This window comes from Takifugu flavidus, chromosome 8 (genome assembly GCF_003711565.1).
Source record: "Takifugu flavidus isolate HTHZ2018 chromosome 8, ASM371156v2, whole genome shotgun sequence".
Classification (NCBI taxonomy): domain Eukaryota; kingdom Metazoa; phylum Chordata; class Actinopteri; order Tetraodontiformes; family Tetraodontidae; genus Takifugu; species Takifugu flavidus.
Genome location: NC_079527.1, coordinates 14,458,296 through 14,482,272, shown reverse-complemented (window position 1 = coordinate 14,482,272; position 23,977 = coordinate 14,458,296). Strand labels below are relative to the sequence as shown.

The window sequence follows — 23,977 nt, the reverse complement described above, 5'->3', positions numbered from 1 at the left end:
ATCCAGGCGGTCCCACAGAGGATAGCTGCTGGTGGGTTGCCTAGGCAACATGCTTAAAAGGGTTTATGAGGATGTATGTCCCTGCCACAGTCAAAAGTCAGCAACTTTTACACATTTAATTAGTCTAGAGTGTAGAAGAAACCAGCCAAACTTTGGAACTGACACCTAAGGAAAAAAGTGTGAATTTGGTCCCAGACTTGAAGGGACTCTTTGAGTGTAGGATGAATCTATTGTTATATTTTTAAAAACCTCCATTTAAATGAATGGCTGTTGACACGATGAGCAAAGAGCCAGGATCAAAGAAAAAAAGGAAAAACAAGCCAGAATGATCTAGCCGTGCACGTACGCACACACACCTACACGCAGGCAGCGTGATCTCCTCTCATGTTAAACTCCAACAGGAGCATGAGAGATGAGTTTAGGTCCAAGTGACAGCCTAAAGACAACCCTCTCCTCCCATCTTGTTCTCCTCTCCTCCCCATCCGCCTCCAGCTCAGAGTTGGTGAGGGCGGTTGCCAGCAGACACTAGCGTACCAAGTATGTAGGACAGCACCATTAGGGCATTAGTGCCGGTCAGTAGCCAGCCCGTTCGTGTGTGTGTGTGTGTGTGTGTGTGTGTAAAGTAAAGAAATTGGGGATGTGCAATAATGCCCCTGAGGGAGGAGATACGATCTGAGCTTGATTGGTTCATATTCTGCAGATCTGTACGCAGAAACATGTTTAAAACCATCATTTAGCTAACCCACCGTTGGGTGAATTAGCATGCAGCTACAATACCGACTACCTCTACACACACACAGACACACACACACACACACACACACACACACACACACACACACACTCCTCTAGCCTTGAGCTACAGGGAGAGTGTAGCATGAAGAGTAGTGACAGGTCTTCCTATCCGTCTCCCTCATATACGGCTCCTCCACTGAGGGGCTATCTCTATCTCTGCTGTGTCTGGAATTGAGAGAGCCCGAGCATGATCGCTTCTGCTGTCTGGCCTGACTGATTCATGCCTATATCACCTGCGGGATTAGCCATTTCCTCTGTATAAATCCACTTTTGTGAGGTAATGTCTATCATTAGCAGCGGGGGCCAGAGAGGGTTTTGTTACACTCAGAATCGCTGCCAGAAAGCAATAGCAGACTAGCGTGACTCCAAAAAGGAAGCATGCAACAGTATACTGTCATTTTCTCTTACTCTTGCTCGATCAAGCCTTGGCCACATTTAGAATGAGATCATTATCCTAAAAGACAAGGTTCATCTGCTTTCTCGCCACCATGTTCTCAGATTAAACGTCGAGTGTAACCGATAACTTTGATGATTAAAGATGACAGACCCGGCGCCGCCTCCTGGATCCACATGAAGCAACACAACTTTGACATTTTCTGCTTTTTTATGATGTGACCACAGACTCCAACTAGACTGTTCCCTGTTTTTGTCCAGACCCCCCAATAACTCTCACTGCACAACAAATCTTTCTGTCCTTGTCAGGGGAAAAAAACTGGCAGAGCTTTTCTCTCCCTTCTCTCCCTCCGTGGCTTCCTGCTCGTTCTTACAGTCAAAACCACACAAATGTTTGGGTCAAGGCAAACCTTGCTGCTTGTTTTTCCATTTTCTGAAGGTAGGAGGGCAGTTATGGGAAGAAAGGGGGCCTTTGTGGTGGGTGCTCATAGCACTTTGATATGTGTCTCCATTACCCCCCCCCCCATCCACTGCTGGCGCTCTTTTTTATTCCCCAACAAGAAGCTAAATAACAGTGTCCAAATGTGGGAAGTAACAAGAGAATGAAGGGCAGGAGGGAGGAGGCAAGATGGGATGTTTGGTTGGTTAACGGTTTTTGGCAGACCCAGGGAGGTATTTTTTTGTCTCTTGGTGGGGGCAGACAGTGACTACCCCCTTGAGCACACACACAGACACCCACCCTCCCGTAGGGACAATTTAAAAAGGTCATAGGGCGTTCAAGAATGATCCACTGCCCCACTTATTGTGGTAGTGAAACCATGAAAGACACAGTGCGCCAGACCCCCGTAGGGCACCCAAACTCAGGGAAGTTCCAGTGATTCCTGTCCATGCAGTGAATTAAATGTGTCCAATTACTACAAATTTACTGCAACAGAATCACTAAAACATTGCAGAATACATTAAAAAAAAGACTCTGGCAGAAAAAGGGCTCCCAATCCCTTTTCTTCTCGGTGCTAAATATGCTACTGTACTCGCGCAAGGTTAGAGGAAGATTTTATCCCCGAGAACCCAAACTCAAACGTTTTGGGTTTGCTGTCAACAATGGAAGGCCTCTGATTGGTTGATCTCCAAAACCGCTCAAGCTCGAGAGCTTTTGTATGTCCGGAGACTCAAGGGTGTTAATGCAGCGCTCCGGGTGTCATATGATCATTAGTATAAAAGCGTAAAGCTTCCAGGCAGGAGGGACAGAGAGGAAGTCCCTGGAGGTCAAAGGTTCCCCAGTGCCTTCACAAGGAGGCTCATGTGCAAGCATCAAAGGGTCTCGGAGGGTCACGAGGGCACATGCGTGAAGGCAGGCAGCCGCGCTAACATGAACTACCCTCTTGGATATCAAGTTAATCCTCCAGATCTAGCCAACAGTGTGTCTTTAACCAGATTAACTCTTGATAAGCAGCTAAACGTGGCTGGAGAGGAGTCATTTTGGGGTCTGGCCATAATAGTTTCATGACACCAACCGGTCACATGATTCTCGCTAAATTACCATAATCTAAAGCATATACGGCACACAGGCTCTAGAAACCAGTAAAGCCAGGATCACCTTGCGCAATCCTCTGGGTGCAGCTGGAGTCAAAATCTCAATCCCTCACAAAGACATGCGGCTCAGCACCTAAAGTGTGTGCATGTAAACATTCATACATGCACTCCTGCTGTTTGGTCTCCGGGAGCCTCCTGAGCTGCTCCCCAGAGAACACGTGTGAGAGGTTTTGGACCGAGGGGCGAAGTGAGGCCAGACAGCAGCATGGGGGAGGGTTATGGATGGGTGCGAGGTATGCAGAGTCCTAAGGGCAATGACAGGGATGAACTGGGGTGAGCAGACAGGCAGCGATACGGAAAGACCCTCCCACCCAGACCTTTGCCCATGTGATGATCATCTGTCTGCCACACATTTGGAATTCCTCTCATTTTGTCTTAATGCTGCTTTTTTTTTTTTTTTTTTGAATTTCTCATGCCTGGATACGCTGTTTACACTTAATCCCATGAGGATTAATGCTGCCTAACGTCATATTCGGGGGCTGCAGATGGGCACATTCATTTCACCGTTCACCCAAATACATGAGTGCGTTTAGTCAATGATGTTCAGATGTTAGACACAGACTAGTGGTTGGCTGAAGCAAGAATGGGGGTAGTTGTCACACATCAGTAGCCCTGTGAAGGCCTGATGTTCCCGCTTCCTGCTCGGGGATGGGTCTGGAGGGAGGCCCTCTATAATTCAATAACAATAATCCCCAATGAAGGCCTAATAAAGCGAGCTGCTGTGGGCTGGAACCGACCAGCTGAGCTCCACCTCCTCCGGCCCCTCCAGTCCCAGACGCCTCCGGTAGTCACCAACCCACCAGCCTGTTGGATCTTCTCTTGTCTGACCTTCCTTCTCTTACCTAGCTAAACCAGATCATGTCAGTAAGGTAAATGTGGCGTAAAGGTTGATTGACCTCTGGAATTCACTTCAGATCAATAGCGAGGGCAAACAGTTCCCGTAGAAATGAGGTGTGCATGATTCGTTGTGCTTATTTTTCTTCCTGCTACTCTGTTTTGTTTAGCTGGCTCAGTCAACCAGTATCTTAGCAAAGCCTTTACAACCGCTGAACAATGACAATGCAAACAAGTGGCTTGGATGCAGCTAAATTGCCTGTGAAGCCTTCAGAAGATATAGAGATTTCACGCAGCAGACAAACAGTAACGAGGGTATAAGAATGTACTAATTAACCATAATTAAAGTGTGATATTTCCTCCTAGGTTTTTGCTTTTGATCTCACATGGGCAGCTAATTGTGCCTTCAGTGTGCATTTGACAAAACATACAGTAGCTGGAACTGAAATTAATATCAACTGCGAAATAATTAAAAAAACCAACCTTTTTCTTGAAATAAAAATGATTGAACCAAAATTCTGACAGCTCCATTCAGCAGCGAGCACGTTTGGATATTAATGAACATTAACTTTTAAAGCAGATGACTGCTGCATTGATTTCTGCTTCCTTTGATGTAATGATCTCCACATGCCCGTGAGAAAAAAAACATCCATTAAATTATGCATTTAAATGACCCACTACATTTAAAGTCATCATTTTACAACTGAGCACTGAGCTGTCTTGTAAATGAAAGAAGAATTTGGTGTTTTGCTATCTGACGGGCTGCGCGCTCCTCTTGGTTGGGTGCAAATAAAGGCCTCGTTTATTTATGCTCAATATATTTGGAAATTTATGTGTTGAAACCAAACCTGCAGGCCCCCTCCACAGCTTTGGTATGTGACTCTAACATCCCTGCTGTGTGTGGGTCAGTGAAGGTGTGGAGAACCTCTGCAGTTCGGTGTGTGTGCGCGTGTGTGTCCACATGCACGCCCGTGCTGATGTCTGTGTTGGAGGGACACCGCCTGCAGCCAGATGCCAGAGCTGCTCTCCTGGAGTCTCTGACAGCTTTGTGACACCAGTGAGCAGCGAGGTCGTCATGGCGATCCATTCTCATACGTGCTAGCCACACTAGCCCTGCTATCATCCGACGATCCCACAGAGACTTACAAAACAACTTTACCAGAGTCCGACCTCTGACATATAACGCCACAGAAAACGTGCAAACACAAGCGTGCACGCTTCCAAGCGAACACCCACAATCACTCGCGCACAGTGAAAGTCAGAGCAGGACAGTTATTAAGGGATCGACGTGGAGCCCAGACGGAGAGCTAACAAAGCCGCCCGCGAAAGGAAAACACGCTACTTTAGCTCCTGGAATAAACGGTTGATATCAGGATCCAGTTATTTTGGGAGCGGGGGGGGCAGCTATGTTCTCCTCTTGATGGGAAAGTTCACTGATGGGACTGCAGAACCTTTCTGCTCAGATTGGTTCATCAGGAGTCTAACAGCTGTGCGTGGGGAAAACCTAAGAGTGGTCACATCTGGCATATTTGCAACATTAGGACACTTCCTCTCCAGTGGGCTTCATGAGGAATGTGGGGTAATGGCCAAGCAGGCACCTCATTTGGCACCAAAAACTACTCCAGGGGAGCTGGTGCCAGAAGTAGCAGGGCAGTGGAAGCCTCGGCATTCGGCTGGTCCCACAGCAGGACTTTAATGGTGCTTCATCACGTTCTTAAGTGTAAATATTGAAAACAGCAGAGCTGACGATGATTCATTTCTCCTTAATGCACCAGGACGCGCTGAAATATTGCTTAAACAAAACTGACAGCGCAGGACATTTTAAAGTCCCTCCGTCTCAGAGTGCTTCATATTCCCAACAAAAGACGGAGGCAGAGCTGGCTGGACCGATGTTGACACGGACCGAGGGAGGGAGTGTTTACTTTGAGTATGTGCTGTCTAATCCACTTCTAGTGGGAACCTGTAATGCTGTCTGATACCAGTTAGACAGTGCAGACACGCAGAGGCTTCACTCTGCCCTGCTTCTACCTCCGAAGGGCTCTTGGAGGAGCAGCACAATAACTCATTATGACTCCCAGACAGTCTACCGTCCAAACCTCCACATTAACAGTGTAAACACAGGATATGGTGGTTGGAGCACATGCGTGAGCACACACACTCACACACACGCACGGTCATTTAGGAAAACAAAAGGGGATCGGACTGTAAGAAAGGGCCTTGAGCTTGTTTAAGTTAGACGGGGAGCGTTGACTAAAATTGAACAGACGACGCCTGTGGAGTTTGGAAATGTTGGTTCCACCGTGAGACCTGTTGTGTGTTTCAGTCTCCACGTGCATGCAGGCTAACTAGCTAAAAGAGCAGACTAAAGCTAGCTTAAAGAACTTTTCCTGAATAAATATTGGATATTGTTTTGTAGGTTTGTCACCATGTAGCTGCTTGGGAGACCACTCTGTGAGACGTCCACTCTGTGAGACGTCCACTCTGTGAGACGACCCTCATGGACAGAGAGAGGTTAATGCTTGATTTATGTCTTTGCTGCATGTTATTTTATCACCATTAATTCTGGTTCTCTCGGCTTCAGACCCTCCGTCCCTAATGGACAGAAGTGTCAGAGTTGTGACGAGCAGAGAAAGGATGATGTTTTGGTGATGATGCCTCGCAACAACTCCATAATCAAGCAAAAAAAAAAAAAGTGCCATAATGAAGACAGGATTTGTGTATCGGCGCAGCCAGACGTGTGTGCAGGTGGGGTGTGTGTGTGATTATGAAAGGAAGCACACTTGTGCCTCCGTGAAAGGCAGATTTCAATAGCCTGTGCGGTGAACAATAGGCCCAATCACTCTCTTGGATCGTGTCTGATTAAAAGATGAGCCCGCTGGAGACGAGCACGTAGCTGTGATATCTCACCAACTACACAATGAGCTCCGGTTTACGAGATTCAACACTTTTATCAATTGACAGGTAGAGTGAACACTCACGCTAAAGCAGCCTGGAGAGCAAAGGAACAAGAAGCCATTTCCCAAAAATAAATCTCACTCCTGAACCACAATAGCTCTAAAATACAGGAGCAGCACAATGACTGCGGGTGTAACAGTGCTAGAGAAGAGGAGAGGGGGATCGAGCTAGCTAAGGCGGCGTAAATATCATTGCTCTGCTGGCAGGTCCCAGCCTGCAGCATCGCTACAGGCCATTTACCTGGGGGGGGGAGGTGGTGGGGCGGCTGCCTTGACTGTCCTGATTGGATTTCATACCCTACGTGGAACTATACACAGCCTGCAACAACACAACTGCTGCCGATAACATACATTACACTTTCAGTGTAAGTGGATCACGATGAGGGGAAAAGCATGTAGAGTGAGGAGACGCAGTCCTCAGTCGGTGTTAATCTTCTTTCCATTGACAGGAAGTGTAATGAGTAAAGAGCTTTTCTGGCTGCTTTCCACTCAGGTGATCTGCTAGCGTGTTAGCTGCTCAGCCACTCACTTTGGCCTTTAGTCATTTATTCTTGAGTCCATCTGGAGGGTTTGGTCCAAATTAGATCAGTTTACCGATGAGTGAACAAGGACAAAGTGTGTGGGTTTTTAACTTTGCTGTGTTTGAACGGATGCTGGACGGAGCTGAGGGGGCGGTAATCCGACCTTTAATACCTCTGCGAGCTTCTCTGGCTTCTCTCTTTGTTTGTTCATACCAAATTTAAAAAATGTAGCACTTTAAAAACAACGACGTGTTCACCAGCGTGCAGACGCCAACAGCTTTGGGTCCATCTCGAAGATCAGCAAGTCTGTGGGCACAAATGACCTTATAGCCCCAGCAACACTTGAGGGCAGAAAATCTCCCCCAGACCTAAATTTAGACCACAGTTCCTGTGGAAAAGCCCAGATTTCCCCCAAAGATTGTTCCTGGCGAAAGTGTGTGTTGGAAAAGTGGCCACGGCAACTGGTTCTTTTCCTGGTTCTGAGACAGACAGATTAAATTAAAAGGACAAATAAAAGGTGAAGTGAGCGAAGTAACACTCAGCGGTGGTAAATTTATGGGAGCAGCACAGAAAGCAAAAAAAGCCGACCTGCCACTTCAACACAGCCAAAGAGGAGAAACTCGGGCCTGCTGGTGGGCTCCTGCTGTCCAGGATATGAAAACCCACTGCATGCTATGCACAAATGGACACACACACACACACACACACATGCACACACACCTTGGACCCAAATGGGATAATCCAGCTTTTGTAAAAGGTGAGCCCTCATTCACTTGGCCAAATCTCTGAAGGCCTCAAATAAATAAACTTTCGTGGGGTTTTAAATAAAGCCTGAGGCTCCTTTAGATTTAAATGCACTTTGGATCTGCTTCCCCGTTGGTTTTAATACACCTCAGGGTCCAGCGTATCGAGTCGGGCTGCTGCCCATATGGTCCCCGCTGGATTAGACTAACCACATAATGGGGAGGCCCAGGGAACCATTAAAAACCTATTAATTGTGAACCTTGAAGATCCTCGTGGCAATGATATGCTAATATTTCTTCATACGGGAGACAGAGTGCAGCTGATAGACTCAACAGCACCGAAATCCCGAGTGAAGGGGAGTGTGACTGAAATATGTGCAAATGGTATAAAGGGAATCTTCAGACAGTTCCAGGTCGCTGTCGCTCCCTGCTCATCTGGCAGAGACAATGCACACACACACACACACACACACACACAAGCACACACACAGAAAACACTGAAGTGGAGAACAGAGGAACTGCGGGCAGCAGAGACAAAGAGGTCAGTGTAGTGGAAAACATGGAGTCTGACATTAAAGCGATGCAGTTGAAATTATTCACATTTGTGAGAAATCCATGCATGCAGGAAGGCAGGAGACCCGAGATGATAGACGGGGAGGGGGGAAAAACAAGACCCACCAACTGCACATAGTATATCTTTAATCACGTTTATTCATCCAAATAAAAAGTAGTGCACACAGTCAAACAGGGCTGAAGAATTCTGCTTATCTGGGTCCACACTGCACAAAGCAACACTGCGGGAACGGGAGGAACATTAGCCAGCCTAAGTCCCCACCAAGCAGATTAACCAGAGTCGACCAGGGGACCAGAACACAGATTTGGGATGCATGGCCCAAATAAGATTTAGGCTTTTCACTGGCAATTACTCACAGTCTACATTTCAATACATAACCCCCGAATGCAGCTGATGCTGCCCTGGCTCTGAAAAGGGCTTTGACTAATCTGAGAGGCTCCACGGTAGCAGAGGCTTACAGTGTGTTTCCACCAAAGCAGAGCTGCTGTGTGCAAGGCCTGGAACTACCAGTGGCTCATTTCTGCATTAAGCTTTCAAGGATTGTGAATAATCATGCAGAAGAGTAATAACAGTAGTATTAATGTCTTAATATTAAAGTACCAATAAAAACATTCCCTCCATTAGTCCCAAAGCTAACTTTCTTCAATAGGAATATATTAAGGATACCTCTCGACTAGTTTGAAGAGCTGGAATTTATTGTAATGGATCTTCTGGTCCTAAACTGGTTCTGCAGCTCTTAAGAAGGTAGCGGTGGTCCGAACGGCCCTTCGTGATGCGACCCAGGCTCTGCAGGCTGAACTAGTTCATTAGAAGCCGCTTGAATAGACACGGAGGTCATTATTAAATTATGTAGAACACATCAAAACTGACTTAAATGAGTAGCAACACGCTCAATAAATGCTGAAGCAACGATCAAGGAAACAGCTACAAAGGCTGGGAAGCATTGAATGTTAGGAATCACGTCCCAGCGGACATTTAGGATGCCGATGGAGGAAATAGGGGCCGGACTTGTCGTTTCCCTGTTGGGCTCTTGGGAGGCCAGGTGTCCCTTTTTAATAGCAACACGAGGAGGCTAACTTGGGTTAATGAGCTAACCGTGGCCCTGAGGAGATAAGAGTTATAGGATATGAGATCCCCTCTCATCCCGATATCCCACCATTTGTGTCAGACCCTTGGAGAGCAAGGAGGAATAAAAGGGAATGTGTTGGAATGGAAGCTGAAACGGGAGACAGGAAGACAGGCCGGGAGACTGAAAGATAGAAAGATGCAAAAACCGGAGCCAGAACGAACGGCAGGTCTGCCAGCCTTTTAAAACAATTAAAGCCTGGATAAACTCACTGTAGAGGTTCCAGTGCCAAGCGAGGCCCTAATGTGGCAGCGGAGGAAACGCTTGAGAGTGCATCTAATCAGGAACAGATTTTCTATGACAACAAACTGAACCGCACGGATACACGCATAGAGAGGTCGACACTTGACATATTAAAGGGAGGGAGGGCCCCGTGGAAACATGAAACGCTAACGAGGAACAGGCTCCGCAAGCAAAGATGGGGTAGAGAGGAACAGAAAGTCAGAAAGTTGGAATGAGGATGAAGAGGAGAGAGGTAAGATCAACGTGAGCCTAAACTGTAGCGTTGGCAGCCTGTTTTAATGTGCTCAGCATTAACTGTCCCATTAACTGTCCCATTAACCGTCCCATTAACTGTCCCATTAACTGTCTTTTCTCTGGCTGTACTGTAGATGTTGCCAACCATCCCAACACACTGCGCTCCTGTCCCCAACCGGAGGGTAAGGTTCTTCTGAGGCACTTCCTGTGAGCATGCGTTTGGTGTTCTGCCGGCTAGAAATAGACCATGCAGAGAGATGGGGGACGTGAGAGAAGGGGGGGAGGAATAGAGGAAGAAGAGGGACGGTAGCAGGCAGATGAGATGATGAGCTGAGGATGAGTACAGGTTTGTTGAGAAATAATAGTAGCAGGAGGCAAAACCGCAAGTACAGCAAGAGGAGGGAGGAGGTGAGAGCAGGTTTTGGGAGCTCAGTCAGGTCTGTGGCAGACAGGCAGGCTTACATTCCAGGCCTGATCCTGTGTAAACCCTGTCCGTTACTGCAGATCTGATATGGAAATAAGAGGCCAGATGGGGGCTTCCACTGGCCTTATAAGGGATTGTGGCTTGGCATGGATGGATCAAGGGTGAGGAGCCATGGAGGATGAAGAAAAGAGAGAAGAGGAAGGGTAGAGATGGGATGGGGAACGGCTATTGGAGAAAAACAACTTGAGGAGGCTGAATGCAGCCGCAGAGTATGTGATGATCAACAAAGGCGAGAGGAGAAAAAAAGATGCTGCATTCCCAATATTCCCGCCCTTCCTCCCCCCTCCAGATGTTGTTTCTATCATCCCTTTTCTCTGTAGGACTCAAAAGGATGCAGAAGCTGAAACATTTTCACGTCCACCCACTGGTTAAACCGATTAAATGTCCACCGAAACGACTTCTACTGGTGTTACTTTTGCTCACAGCCTCTCGTACAGCTGCAGTTGGGCTCCATTTATTTCTGTGTGTTCACCCATGAGGGAACTCTCAGTTGGAGAGTGCAAATACAAACCGTCGGCCATGAGGGTGGCTGTTATTTTGTCTTTGGGGTTTCTATTTTGGCGTCGTGGTGCAAAAAGAAAATCTATGTAAATTGTTCAATAGAATAAAACCCAGTCAAATCTAACAGTCCACTTCTTCCTGCTGCCATTGTATCAGCTGGAGTCCCGCACGGCCTCTTCATTGGAGGATTTTCCTCCACTGCCGAGAGAATAACCGTCCCCTTGGGGCCATAAAAGCATGATCCAAAACAACTCTGTTGGCATATCTCCTCACTCTCCTGTACTCGCGTGTGTGTGTTTGTTTGTATTTGTGTGTTAAAGACAGCAGCACCACCCCGTCGAGTCGCACTGTTCAGACAATGGGAGCCAACAACCTGCTGAGAATCCTGATCAGCCGGGCTAATCTGATCAGCTGCACTTTGTTCAAGAGTGTGTTCTTCTAAAAAGGGCAGCACTCCCAGCATGGCTCAGCCCAAACATCATCCTCTCCCGTTTCAGCCGAGCATCCAGGGGAGCCCGCGGAGCCATCTGATCTACCACGCCTTCCAGTGCCATCAGCCCTCGCCCTCCAGGGCTGCCCAGAGTCAGAACACAGCACACACTCAAATGTTCGCTCAACCCCAACTATCTGGGTTTATTAGGGTGAAAACTCATGACACAAGTGTTTCTCATTTCCTAATCAGCAGGAAGGCAAGATCCCCCTCCTTATCCCCGTGTAAATGTGTGTGTGTGTGTGTGTGTGTGTGCTGCAGTTGTGTGATGAAACACTCTTGAAATAGACTGAAACATGAAGTGTCTTGTGAATGTATGATCAAGAGACTTTCTGTTCACCTCCCTCATACAAATAAGTCAGCAACACCGAGCGTGAACTGCACCAGGGACCGTCAGGCTTCCGTTGACCTGCACAGACCACTAATCCTTCACCAACTGTTGTGTCAGAAACAAAGCAAATATGACCCCCAATCTCCAAAGGAAAGCTGTCATCTTTGGACTAACCCATGGCTGCTTTGCCTGTCCTCTAATTCGTTATCACAGCTAACAGACACGTACGTGCACACACGCAGCAAACACACCTCCTGTGTTCGAACTCCCCCACTGAGGCAGCAGCTGCTTCCAGCAGCCCCAGACTGGGCCGGCACACACACCAGAACACTCAGCTCTGCCTGCCAGTAACACGTTGTTCCCCACAGACGTGTTTAACTGCCGTTTTGAGGAGTGACAAGAACAACATCGGTGATTCGCTGCTCCGCTGCGATTCCATCAAATCGTCACCTCTCCGCCTTCATGGCTGCTGCCCAACTAGATGCAGCAATACCGAGCGCCGGGTTGCCCCACCAGTGCCTCCAGCCTTGACCCTTAGTTCTAGTCAAGGTAGCAGAGGCCCAGGTAATGTTTGTCCAAGCGCTAACCATTACGGGTTAATGGGTAACAGCAGCGTCCTCTTCTTTGATACTGTGACCTGTAAACAAACCTCGTCCAATTAAATATTTCTAACCTTGGATCTGATATATCTGTCCAATATGGACTAATAACACTCCAGCTAATGCTGTGGCCAAGAAAGACAGAAAGAATGAAGGAACAAGGGAGAGCTATGAAGTGCAGGAGCGAGGAACAGGTGGGTCTGAGTGGGAGCAGATGACCACTGCCTGAAACCCTATCACCTGTCATTACGGAGCGCCGCTGCTCATTAGGACGATGGATGGCTGCAGTTATGTGGCAGCCCCAGGAGAACTCAGGGTGGGGAGCGAAAAAAGGGACATCGCATTTAAAAAATGATATTTATCCACCCCTGGTGTTTCCGACTCGTCTCTTCCAGATGTTTGCGTCAGCTCTCTGTCGTGTTCCAACACCACACAATGGTATGAAGCACGAATCGCAGGAGCCATGTGCCCATAAGAAATACGTGATCAGAGAGATACATTAAACAATGTTGTCACACGCGCGGCGGCTTGACTGGAAAGGCTCAGTCGTCTGCTGCCGTCTGCTGTAGCATAGAGGCAGAGGGAGCAGTAAAGGCGTCGCCATATCAGGCGGGAACATTAGTTGCTGTCACACTCACTTTGCCTTCGCACAAGACACCAGTTTAGTGCATCATCAAAGCAGAAACGATCCTCATTTATGAAATCTGCGGCTGCTGGAGCGCTCGAAAACAACCCAGGAAGTGGAGGCGCACACTGATCAGCAGATGAGAGAAATGCACTATTAGTTTGCTTGATTAATCCGGGCTCATTATGCATGCTATCAAACACATAAACAATCCGCGCTTTCCTTTTTCATTTCATAAGCGCCCGTAATGAGGACGATCATTATGATGCATGTAAAACAGGGAAAGTTCATGGAGAACTTCAAAAAGATTCCCTTTGTTTTGGGTCACTGCCGGAGTTTCTGTGCAAATCTGCAAAGCAGGAGTTTGCTCTCACTCCCACTGTGCCCTTCCTCTTCCCCCTTTTATCTAATTTTGGTCCTCTCTGAGCCGGCATTAATGAATTGGCTAATCACAGTTATCTGGCCCATTCAAGTGCTTTGTAAAGTAAATCAATAAAGCTTGGCACCGAGCCAGTCATCCACTTCGACAGACGTTGCCCACTAATCTATTTTGGTGTGCCCCCCCCGTCCTAAAGATGTTTACTCGTTATGGGGCCGTCCCCGTTCTTCTCCGAGCTTTTCAGCAAGGTCGGCGAGAAACGTGAAGGGAAACAAAAAAACAAATCATCCAGCCGACAACTCAGAGGACAAAAAGTCAAGCACAGGAACTTAAAGTTCGTTTGACACGCAGCTATTTTCTCTTTGATTGGTGGGTCCGTTGGAGCTCTGAGACTTTTACCTCGGGCTAAAATAAATAAAGAAAAAAAGAAAACCAACCACGCACACACACACACCCATACTATAGTGTATCCACAAAAATAGATCAATAACAGCAGCACCACGGCTGATAAGAATTTTCTATGAATTTCAAATATTCTCCCTGTGGTGCCTCCATTGGCTGAAGAATAAACAGGAATATCGATGAGAGGTGGGCCTCCTCCCACGACAGCTCCTATCATGTCAGTATGCATGCCTTTAAATACGTTTAGGGGTCTACAGAGCATCACTTGGAGAAGATTTTCAAAATGTCTGCCTCATTTGGGCTTGTTTAATGTCCTGGGTTCTCCTGTGGATTTCCACCGGTAACAACGCTGCTCCCTCTGGTCAGAAACAGACTGTTCCCACTCGCTCCGACTTCCATCCTGTTTCCAAACACGGCAACTTTTTAAAGGTGAAAGGAAGCTGCTGTAATCAACGACCGCTGCAGCTCAGCTGGGAGTTAAAACGGAGCATTTCTCCGTGCAGTCTCCTGTGAAACGTGCTCGTAATCAACAAACATGAGTTAATTAATCTGACTCATTAAGTTAAGTCCAATTACGGGACACGCTCAATGGGGTGATTTGTTTCCTGGAGAAAATAGAAGCTGCTGTAATAAGAAAGTCATAAACAAAGTCAAGATTTTCCTCCAAGAGAAAAATACGTTAATGATTGTTGTGCACAACACTCGTGGACACACGTGACTCCGTCTCTTATGTCTGGTGGGACTCTTCTTCCCTGGCACGGATGTCTGCCACTGCGTATCTTCGGGCTAAGTCGAGCCTTTAAATGTAGCCGCGGAAAAAAAAAAAAGGAACACGCCGCATGAATATTTGTGTCTTGTTTTTAGATAATGAAAAACGTTCCCTTCGAGACGCGGGCAGAGAAAAGAGCAAGCAATTAGAGAGAGAGAACGGCGAGGGGAGCCGGCCGAGCAGCAGAAGCAACAGAGAGCTGTGTGAATGTGATTAATGAGATCACTGCGGGGTAGGCTGTGTCACCGGAATGGTCTGAGGAGAGGACGGAAGGACAGAGCAGGGGAGGAATCGAAAGAAAGAAAGAGGAATGCGGTAAATGCCCAGGAAGAAAATGAGAGGGGACAGCCGCTGGACCGGCCAGGCTGCATTTAGCTCACTGCTATGCAGAGGAGGAGGGAAGACACCGGGAAGGAAAGGGCGGATGTGAGGCAGGGATGAATGGAACAGCAGGGAATTGTCTGGTCCTTTATCCGTGAAAGGGCTCGGGGACGGCTGGTCCTGGTCTGACGGACAGAGACCGGGGACGTCCCTGAAAGACGCAGCCCGGCGCTGCCACGCGGGGCCGCCGCTTCATCTCGTTCAGGGTTAAGAACCGAGCAAGAGGGGGTCAAGTGGAGGCCAGGCTCCGAAAAGGTCATCCAGCCGATCCTCTCCTCACTGAACCAGCAGGTTTTAGCTCAAACAGACCGTTCCACTCATTAATCTTAAGACTTTAAACACAAAACAGCAGCTCCGCCACGTGACGCTGCCATTCTAGACTGAAAATAGTATTTAAAACCGCCCATAAAGTTCATATTGTTTTTCTTTTTGACACCCACATCGTGAAACCAATCTCAACTTTTCCAATGAACGTGTCCAAGAACAATGATTTTACCCTTTGAATGTGGATACTTTCTTTCTTTTCTCCTCGCTATCTTCAACTTTCAGTTTTGGCCTTTTTCAACATTTTCATTTCTTTTTCAACATTTTAATGGACCAGAGAGAATAAAAATATGTGTGGTTTGACCTTTTCCAGACTGACAAAAACTGCAGCTGGATAATTTATTTGATCGATACAGGAGTTGTCAGGCTAACCAATAGTAGTTACTGAGAGGGAGCTCTTTATCATCCAGGGTTCTGGACTACCTCACACGAAGACCACAGTTTGTGAGGGTGAAGGGCTCCGAGTCAGACCGGCTTCTCTGCAGCACTGGTGTCCCACAGGGAACAGTTCTGGCTCCTCTCCTGTTCACCCTCTACACCGCGGACTTTTCACACAGTACATCTTCATGTCACCTCCAGAAGTTCTCTGACAACTCTGCTGCTGTTGGCCTCATCACTGATGGGGACGATACGGAGTACAGGGAACTTATTCAGGACTTTGTGGACTGGAGCCTGCGGAACAACCTCCAGATCAACGCTGGCAAAACCAAGGAGCTGGTGGTGGATTTCCTCAGGCGTAACAACCCCCCGCCTGCACCAGTGAACATCCTGGGAACGGATGTTGACGTGGTGGAGTCCTACAAGTACCTGGGTGTTCACCTAAACAATAACCTGGACTGGACACACAACACAGAGAAAGGGCAATAGCAGACCGTTCCTGCTCAGGAGGCTGAGGTCTTTTGGAGTGCAGGGACCCCTCCTGAGGACTTTCTATGACTCTGTGGTGGGATCAGCCATCTTCTATGGGATTGTCTGCTGGTCCAGTAGCATCACGGACAGGGACAGGAAGAGGATGGACAGACTGGTGAGGAGGGCCAGCTCTGTCCTGGGATGTCCCCTGGACTCGGTGGAGGTGGTGGGAAACGGGAGGATGATGGCTAAGCTGTCATCCATGTTGAACAACACGTCCCACCCCCCCAAGGACACCCTGACAGCACTGGGCAGCTCCTTCAGTGAGCCGCTGCTCCACCCTCGCTGTGTGAAGGAGAGGTATCGCAGATCTTTCCTGCCGGCTGCTGTCAGACTGCACAATAAACATAACACCCGCTAGCACAATCTGAATATTATATATTCTGATATGTATATTGTATTCACCCTCTGTACTATGTACAGGTACACAGGGGCTGAGTATCCATTTACCTGGATTATTGTAAATATACATCCTCTTTGTATATTCCAAATTCTATTCTATTCTATTTTATCTTATTTTTCTCTGCGTGCTCTTGCTGTTGTTGCACTGTAAATTCCCCGTGTGGGACAATAAAGGACCTGAATCTGAATCTAAAGAGGTGGTGAGAACATTTATTCAGCATTACTAAATGTATTAGAACATCAGGATTTTTGCAGGAAAAGCATCTTCGTTAATATCTACCAGCATTAATGATTGAGACGGGGAACCTAAAGCTGGAGGCTGTGATTATGATCGTCTCCGATGTTTGAAGGCTCCTTCAGACCACCTGCTGGTCCCCACAGAGCAAGAAAGGTAAAGTTTTAAAGCTGTAATTGTTGGACATTTACTTCTCTCCAAGAAAGTGCTGCAGGTTATATTAGAAGAGAAAATTCGTAGCCGAGCGCTTTCTGCAAAGCAAGCTTTGCTCCGAGCTTTGCTGGTGGGCAAACTGAGTCACTTCATCAGCTCTGAAAGGTAAATTAACAGGGAGACCCCTGGCAAACGACACACAACCGCCACTGTTTCAGCTGAAATATGCGATTTTACCACATTGCTAAGGTCAAAGAGTTACCTGCAAAAGGACGGAGCATTTTTTTCCCCGCCGTTTTAAACGAAACATGATCTATGATTCAATTATGTGTGTGTGTTTGTGTAATTACCCAGCACATTCAGTCCGACACAATCCACCACTGTTGTTCTTTATGAAAGGTGTTCGCAGAGAAAATAATGATTTGTAAATATGATGATTTGGAATCCATCATGTTTGCTGTTCATCCGTAATTATGTTTCTGTCCATGCAGGCTCAAGGTTAATGCAAGTCAGCCAGCGACAATGGAGAAGTTTAATAAAGGTGTTCAAATGATTTGATTCATTGTGCTTTTAGGCTGTTTATATGCAGCGCCGGGAGGCTGCATCAGCCAGAGTGAAAACAACTCAAAGCACTTGAGAGTCTTCCCAGAATTCATGCCTCACAGACCCCTGTGTTCCGCTCGCAGGGTTGGGGGCTTTGGCCGATTGTTGTGGCCAAAAGGTCTAATTTTTTAAAGGGAGATTTGAAAGGAAAAAAGGAATTATGTTTCAGTGGAGCTGGGCCAACAATGGCAACCTCATTTTTATATGCTTATTCATGGTTCCTGAAAGGAGGTGCACCCCCTCGCACCTGAAACGTCCCCTTTGTGACAATAATACCAACCAATAATTGCGTCCGCCATTCGTCACGTTAACGGCACAGGAAACGTGCACGACCGATTCTTCACTTCCGTAGGAAAGTTCATGTCAGTTAAACTTAAAGCCGTATAAACGGAGCAGGTGAGCAGCCACGCTGGTTGGAAGTGGGCCTCTCGGGTCAGATTCCCCCTATAACAGTTAGCTGCTCATTGCGGGTGAGCACTTTAAAGCATGGGGGGGGGGGGGCTGGGTTGACCACTTGTCCATCAGGGCCCTGCAGGAGCAGCTGCCCATGTTTACAAGTCTTTCATGTCCCTGACACTTAAAGCCAAACCATCAGCTGTGACCCTCAAGAAGCGCCTGCTCAGAGGTCCTCGCATACTTGCTGATATCTAAGCCGGAGCGGAAGCCAGGTGAGCCGGCTGGGCAAAGCACCATCTGCTATGTTAACTAGTTTAACCGGACGTCTCATTTAAGCACCTGAACCACCCTTTGAAGTTGTGCCCTTCAGTTGTTGGAGCCTCACTCAGCCCAATCCATGAGCATTCAGCAGAGTGTCATTAGGAGAATTAATCAGGCTGAGAGCATCACATTATCAACAGCAGGAAGACCTCCTCACATCCCCTGCATGCAGGGAAAGAACAAAATCAGCAAAAACAAAAGGATGCGGTCCATTCAAGAGCGTGCACGTCTCATCTTTGGTAGAGGAGCTCTAAAACCCTGCTGTGCTGCCTCACCAAGCTGGGATGGAGGATGTTCTTTCTCAGTGTCTATGAATGGACTCTGATTAAGTGAGGATTGGGGAATGTGCCTCTGCTGAGCTGGCTCTAACCACCCCATTCATCTACTGCGAGGGTGCCTTTCGACATCTAATTTTACATGTGAAGCCGTGCCCTCCACCCTCGACTATATCAAAGGCGGCGCTCCCGACAGCCTCACTACTCCTTAATGCTGTTGTTGTTTCCCACCAAATCCCGGCTCCCCTGTTGGATCCGTCTGTGCTTCGGCACCAAGTCAACCTCACACAGCCAATTCCAATTCAGATGATGCAATTCTTGGGTAATGTGGAGCCACAATATACCATATAGGGGATTGCCTATCTCGATAATTTGACCCGTAGAGCCCCGTAGCAGTCTTTCGCTCCCTGGGTGCAAAAATGTGATAACGTAATGTAATCTTTTTATATGCAAACACATCTTTTAGCCCTCAGTGGGACTGTTGACACTGTAGCCAGAAAAATAGCCACAACGTGAAATCTTTGTGCTGAACGGTTCAATCAGTTCTGACCCGCCAGTCCCAGCCAGGAGTCCAGAACCTGTTTGTGTCTGTCACAAAAACCAGAGCAGGTGATTAAAATGTTGACCTCTTTTAGTGTTCGAGTTAGATGGTTTTACAAAATACTGCACGCGTCGGGGAGTTTCTAGACAATATTTGAAAAGTTACAAAGCAATTAGAGAAAATTGCAAAGTCATGCACAATTCATGACATTGAGAATTCCTCGAGGGACTGTGGTAAGTTTCAGTTTCCATTCAGTAATGAGAGCGCTCCTTACGCACAATAAAAGATCCCATATCAGATGTGTAATAAGATGTAATGTGCGCACACTCCCTGTACTCTCCTTACCCTCTTTCCTCAATCAATCCCGGTAAAAGCTGGCCACATGCTGCTGTATCCACCAACACTCTGCCTCCTGCTTTGCCATGCTCCAAAAAACCCAGGAAACAGCAGCATGAGGGAGCTCAGCTCAGCTGAGGGAGGGGGTGGGGGCTGAACAGGGAAGCAGGAGATGGAGGGCAGAGGAGAGATTCTTTGGGAAGAGTGCCAATCCAATTACAGGCAGCGGTGCAGCCCTGGTTTCCTTGGCGTCACTAAAATCACATTTCAACTGGCTCTTCCTCTCAGCACCTTTTTGCCGCTCCTTCCTGTTATTTCTTTCTATTTCCACTCATCACGGTCCACAGTCTGCATGCTTCCTCTCCCCATTTGTGTGTTTTACTCAGTATATATATATGTGTGTGTGTGTGTGTGTGTGTAGCATCAGTAACAAAACCTTGTCACCCTTTAGCTGCATCATGTCTAAATGCATAAGAAGCCTGCAGCATCGTGGCTCATGTGTCTCGCAGAACTGGAGCTTATCGGGCTTCTGCAGAGCAGCAGCCAAGCGTCATCAGGTCAGCCTACCCTTCTGCTGCCTGGGACACCTGCAGGAACGGATGGTTAACGCAGCTGAAGACCGCAGGAACGCCGGCAGATGCCTTCGCGAGACTCCTCCCACCATAGTTCACGAAGCACTATAGATAATTCATCAACTGGTAAAAAAATAATGCTTCCTTCTTCCACACCGACGAAGACTTTCACAGCAGCTAAGCTAATTCTCATCCTCGACCAACAACGTAGCTGCTTCCAGACCTGTTTCAATACACAGGTCTTCTCCTTTAGGAGACAAATTCCAAACTTTGCTTCCCCCACAGTGAGAAGATGAAGATGCCCGATCTTTTTTTAGACTACATCTACTGTAGGTGCATTTCATTGCTCTTCTGTGCTGTGGATACAGTCATGTATCCGTGCTCGGGCGTGAGTCACTCAGCAGCATGCACGGCTGTTTTACATGGAAGTCAGGAGGCTGCTCCAGACAAGACTGTGCATGGACAGACAGATAAAAACAGTGTGCAAGCAACAGAGACACAGAGGAGAAAACACTCTTTTCTGTCTCATCTAATTTATCCAAGCAAAAGGAGGTTCTGAATTATTAAACCCCTCAAACATGGGATTACATGGAACAAGGATTCTCTCTGCCACTGCCTGATTGGTGGGTTGATTTAATTATGAACACCAAGACACCGAAATAACCCAACAAAGCAGAGTTTGTGCTGCTTCCCCAGGTGTGGACAACAACGTTTGCTGTAAAATATCGAAGAATGAGCCCCAGCTGACCCTCCCAGTTACAGCCAGTAAGAGCAGGAGCCACAAGGGCCACGCGAGAGCTGGGAATCCTTCACCAGGCTGTCTTCATGAAGAGCCATCAGTATTCCAGACCAAGCATGCACCCACGCGACTGTGTTCCCTCCATTCAAACATTTCATTAACATTTTAACGTGTGACATGCGGTGCAGCCCGAGCAGCAGGCTGTTCGGGGGAACGTCACAGGCCAGATAGTGCAACAGCTGCTCTAAATTAATCAGCAGAAACTGATTGACGATCTCATCCTCCTATCACCAGGAGCCGGAGTGTTAAATCTTCTCACAGTTAAAGACTGTCAGGGAGAAACCTCATCTAATAGCTCATTTCCTGTGGCTGAGGTATTAAAAGTGTCATTATTAACTGACCAGCAGCTCTTAACCCTCTCCTGGATACATGTTCTCTGACGACCTGAAGGTCCAGGGCAGGGGGCTGATCTTTTTCCTGCCTCAGTGGACCAAAGGTAAAAACGCAGCCATTAAAACTGATGGGCCGGTTCAGGTTATTCAACACTGCAACACCAGCGCTCATTTAACAAGGAGTAATCACAGTGAGCTAGCCCTAGCCATTACCTCCTTCTGACTCTGTGACTGCAGGCATAAAATATGAAGAGCCCTTTCCCTGCGACCACCATCCATCTGAGGAGAAACAGCACCATTTCACAATGTCTGGGTGCCACAGGCCAGTGGACAGCCTGGACACTTTATGTATCAAAGTGAGCAGAGATGACATCTTAATGCTGCAAGGAACCCCCCCCCCCCAACAAAAAAAGCTCCGCTCTTACCTTTTTCAGACGTCCACTCTTGGTGCCAACAAAAGCTACACAGTAGCCGTTGTAGACATAGGAGGTAACGGAGGTCATGCGGTCCCGAGTCTCGGTGTAGAGAGCGTGACCCGTCACCAGCTGAGACCCACCGAGGGGCTGATTGATGTCCAAACCACAGAAGGAGTCATCAATGGGCACGGGCTGCCAGAGGAGGCAAAAAGAGGGGGAAAAGACAATTTTTAAGTATACTATGAAAACAAAATCCAATGTGACCTTAACAGTTTAACCATGCGGTCATTACAACCCTTTCGATCATTTATTCCTCCAAACCTGCCCGGCAGCGCGCTGAAAACCTCAGGTCAATAACAGGTCTTCGATTTAGACAATGTCAAAACTTGACATCGAAGACATGTTGGATCCTGAAATGGACTTTCACTTCTGCCTTCAGTGACTCAGAAGTTGCCAGGATCTGTCTTTTGGACATTTATAGCCGTCTGTCTCGCCTCTGTTCTAAGATCGTCGTCGTGGCTGCGTGTTTATATTTGTTGACTCAAAGTACGTGAAATATCCTTTCTGATCATGTGACTGTGAGGAAAGACAAGATAGGGAAAGAGGAGGGATGAAGGTGGGACACAGGAGGAATGGCTGGTTAAAGGCGATACAGTGATGAGGGGGTGAGAGAGGTGAGGCTGAGAGTGTAGGAGAGGGCAGACTGGGGTGGAGCACTGTGAGTCAGCCCTCTCCGCCAGACAAACATCTGCCTCTCCGTTGCACTCGGCAGACATGTCTCAGACGCGCCTGAATGAGCTGCGCCTTGCTCTCACAGTGGCTCATTACCCTGGCCTATCATCACACTTCTGCAGGAAGACACGGGCTGCATGACAACGACGAGCCCCAGACAGCACGCCGCGTGACGACGCCGCTGCAGACGACAACCAGCACTTAGCGTGTATTAGGATTAATTACAGACAAATACGCAATAATGGCACTACAGCAATTCAGGTTTTAGGGGGGAAAATGGGTTGAAATATGTGCTGGGAGTTATTAAAGATTCAGCTGGTCAAACAATGACAAGTCAACATCGAAAAGGTTCCGTCGACCCTGAGCGTTGCTCCTTCTCTTCAGAGTTGAAGGTCAAGCTGTGAATAGTACAGATGGGGCAAAAATACGCTCGCGGTAGGAATGAAATCCTATCTTTGCGAGGACATCAGGCAGGTCGTCTGTTCAGTCCGACAACTGCCGTGTTTGATGTCTTCTACTTAAAACTGACAACAAACCCAAACACTTCTACTCGCACTGCTGGAATAAGAACATGGAAGTCTGAAATGGGGATTTAGAGGCTGACATCCAGGACCGAGTAAGAGCTGAAAGCTTATGAAGACGTGTGCGCTAATACATGAAAATGGTGTGTGGTCATGCTAAAGCCATTCCCGGCTGAGTGCAAGTTTAAGAAAACAGCTTTGACAGGGAAGCGAGCGAGGGCCTCTCTTCTGGTACTGAATCAGGTCAGTTGAGACAGTTTGAGTGGCAGTGGCCTCAAAGTGCCATGTGGAGTAAGTGAGACGGTGAAGTCGCTGACACCCTTCCACCGCTCCAGCGTATACGTCCCCCAGGCTGCCTGCATTCACTCCCCATCAACATATAAACACCTTCTCTTCAACCCCGGCTCATTAATTATGCTTCTGTCACTGTATCTACCTGAGATCTGTCTCCTCGCAGCCTGTGTTCCTGTCAGTAGGGTATTCGCCGACCGCACTGAGTGACATTTCTCACTCGACGGCTCCTCTCTGGCTCTCGCTCCACGCTGTCACTGTAAAGCATCTCACTGTGCAGATTTTCACGAGCTGAGTAAATGTTGTGATGCTGACAGCAAGTAATTGCCTCCCTGCTTACGGCCACAGCCTCAGCGATACGGCGTTTCCCTTTTATTTCCTTTGCCTTAAATAGCAGCGACTGCTCGGGGATATTCTGCACAGCAGCGTTTAAAACAACGCCGAGTACAATCGAATTCGCTGTTGGTTGTAAAATTAAAGGTGCCGTTTAAAAAGGCTCACTGCCTTCAACGTTTTTGTTTTTTTATTACTATTATTGTAATGCGGACGCGGAATAAATCAGATGGAAAAAGTAACAGCCATCTTGGGAAACAGTCACGCATGCCAGACCTTGGCATGTCGATGCCTCCTCCCTCAAACGCAGCTATTCCACATGGTCTGTTGGACTCCAGAGTAATTGGTGCTGATTAAATCTAGATTGTGCAGATGATGTATGCTTAGCGGCGCTGGCAGCCGAGCCAGTTCCACCGCCGTAGCGACCGCGTGGCTGATGCTGGCGCTGTTTTGCTGATGAACTGTGGATTTGCCACATCTCAAATGGCAAATTGCATCGTTATCTTGAGCAGACC

General features: G+C 47.7%; 1 protein-coding gene across 3 annotated transcripts in view; it reads right to left on the bottom strand.

Annotated features, from left to right (window-relative positions):
* Nucleotides 1–23,977, bottom strand: part of plxna2 (plexin A2) — a 129,476-nt gene that overhangs the window by 82,585 nt on the left and 22,914 nt on the right. For all 3 annotated transcript variants that reach the window (XM_057040396.1, XM_057040397.1, XM_057040398.1), the window contains exon 3: nucleotides 21,595–21,777. In XM_057040396.1, coding sequence (XP_056896376.1) covers nucleotides 21,595–21,777 — 183 coding nt within the window. The remainder of the gene's footprint in view (nucleotides 1–21,594; nucleotides 21,778–23,977) is intronic.